Source organism: Propithecus coquereli, unplaced genomic scaffold (genome assembly GCF_000956105.1).
Source record: "Propithecus coquereli isolate 6110/MARCELLA unplaced genomic scaffold, Pcoq_1.0 Scaffold43, whole genome shotgun sequence".
NCBI lineage: Eukaryota > Metazoa > Chordata > Mammalia > Primates > Indriidae > Propithecus > Propithecus coquereli.
In genome coordinates this window covers 9,015,633-9,017,363 of record NW_012150063.1, presented here as the reverse complement: position 1 = coordinate 9,017,363, position 1,731 = coordinate 9,015,633, and the positions used below count along the sequence as shown (strand labels likewise).

Genomic DNA, 1,731 nt, shown 5'->3' with positions numbered 1-1,731 from the left:
TCAGAAATATTAGTTTTTAAAAATTATAGCTGCAAAGGCAGTGCTCCATAACATTATGTTGCATTTGGAATTTTTCTATGCGCATTTTGGAGCATTTTACTGCCCCTAAGAGAACAATTTGTACGTTTTGTCTATTACTGTCAACCCTGTAACACATAGGGGTATTTTTCTTCTTTGAGAGAAATGAGTTCAAAGGAAAATATTCATAAAAGAGTATTCATAACCTTGGCATCTAAAAAAAAAAAATCACGAGCCTGTTATTGTAGCTTGAGGGTTGTGGCTGGAAGAGAAAAGACAGATCCTTCAAAATGGAGAAATGTTTTAGATGGTGAAGCAGTTGTCGTAAGAACAAAGAAGCCCATGTTTTGGCTCCGACTCCAAATCCTTCAGCAGTTTATTTCATGAAGCGCCTTTCTTCCATCAAAGAAATACATTCATTATGGCGCTGCAGCAAAATCATGTGAAAACTGAACATTTGCTCAACCAACTTGGCTCAGCTGGAGGTGATTACTTTGCACAAAGGAGGGACAGACGAGATTCGAGACACTTTCATTCCTTTAATGTACAGAAAGCCCCACGTGAGGCTGGGTCATAGTATATTCTCAGTTTCTTTGCAAGACCTAAATCTCAGGAATGAAGGTTGGGGGATAAAGGAAATAAAGAGAAGATGAGAGAGACTATTCGGGGCAACCGCAGTAATTTCAAGCAAAACTAATGTAGGAAATTTGGGGAAATTACTTAAATTTGCTATTCATGAAGGCATGGGGTTCCGCTTTCAGAGCCAGCCTTCCCGTCAACTTTTGGCTTCAAAGATGAATGCACCAAAGATTGAGGTTTCGCTCTCGGTTTCAGGGCCACTTTCTAAGCAGCCTGAAATTCTAAAAGTTCTGAAGTGGTTTAACTGCCTCCCCTTACTTCCCCCTTCTCTACCACTTCTCTGACCTCTATGGTACATCTTTTTCAGCCTTCAAATCGTGAAATTACTGCTTTGATGCAAGAGGCAGACACCATTGCGTAAAGCCACTGCCGTGTGCCATGGAAGGGCTCAGGTGGAGAGAAGACGTTCTCAGCTAGTTGAGTCTGTAGAGTGGTATAGGGTATCCGTCAAATCCTCCTAAACATGAAAATTGGCCGCAGGCTCCTGGCAATACATCCAACAGCAATAATTTATGACAGTTTTGAAGGGAGCTGGGATGAAAGGACTGTCTGTGTCGTGGCTGTATTTCCCAGCCTGAATTTTGTTGGTGTACTCACGCAAAGTGAAGTCATCTTATTGTACTCATATTTCAAAGGCAACGCGTGGAATATAGCCCATTCTCTTGACACATCTAAATTTGCCAGTGGAGAGTTTAGACCGTTTGTTTGAGAATTAACACGAAGATAACAAAATTGCCAAGAAGGGAAAACAACATGGCTTAAAGCAAAAATACCCAAATTCTCAAAGATCACAAAGGTAACATAAAAAATCGATTTAAAAACTGATAAATTATAAACAGCACTAAAACTTTATTCTTTTATACTAACTTAGCACTGTGTGGTACAGGAGGTCCTTGGCATTGGTGGATTTGACATTTGTGGTTTTGGCTAACAAAGAATGATATGTAGGAAATCACACAAGCTAAGATATTGGCATGGAGAAGTGGATGAGCATAGCTGACCACCAGCCATCAGTTTCACTGTTCTCTAGTCATCCTTGCAGCAACACTTGGGAAGTGACACACTCCATTGCTT

General features: G+C 40.5%; 1 protein-coding gene across 1 annotated transcript in view; it reads left to right on the top strand.

The window, feature by feature from the left end:
* Window positions 1–1,018, top strand: part of QPCT (glutaminyl-peptide cyclotransferase) — a 34,221-nt gene extending 33,203 nt beyond the window's left edge. The window contains exon 7 of the mRNA XM_012653799.1: window positions 965–1,018. Coding sequence (XP_012509253.1) covers window positions 965–1,018 — 54 coding nt within the window. The remainder of the gene's footprint in view (window positions 1–964) is intronic.
* The last annotated feature ends 713 nt before the right edge of the window (window positions 1,019–1,731 follow it).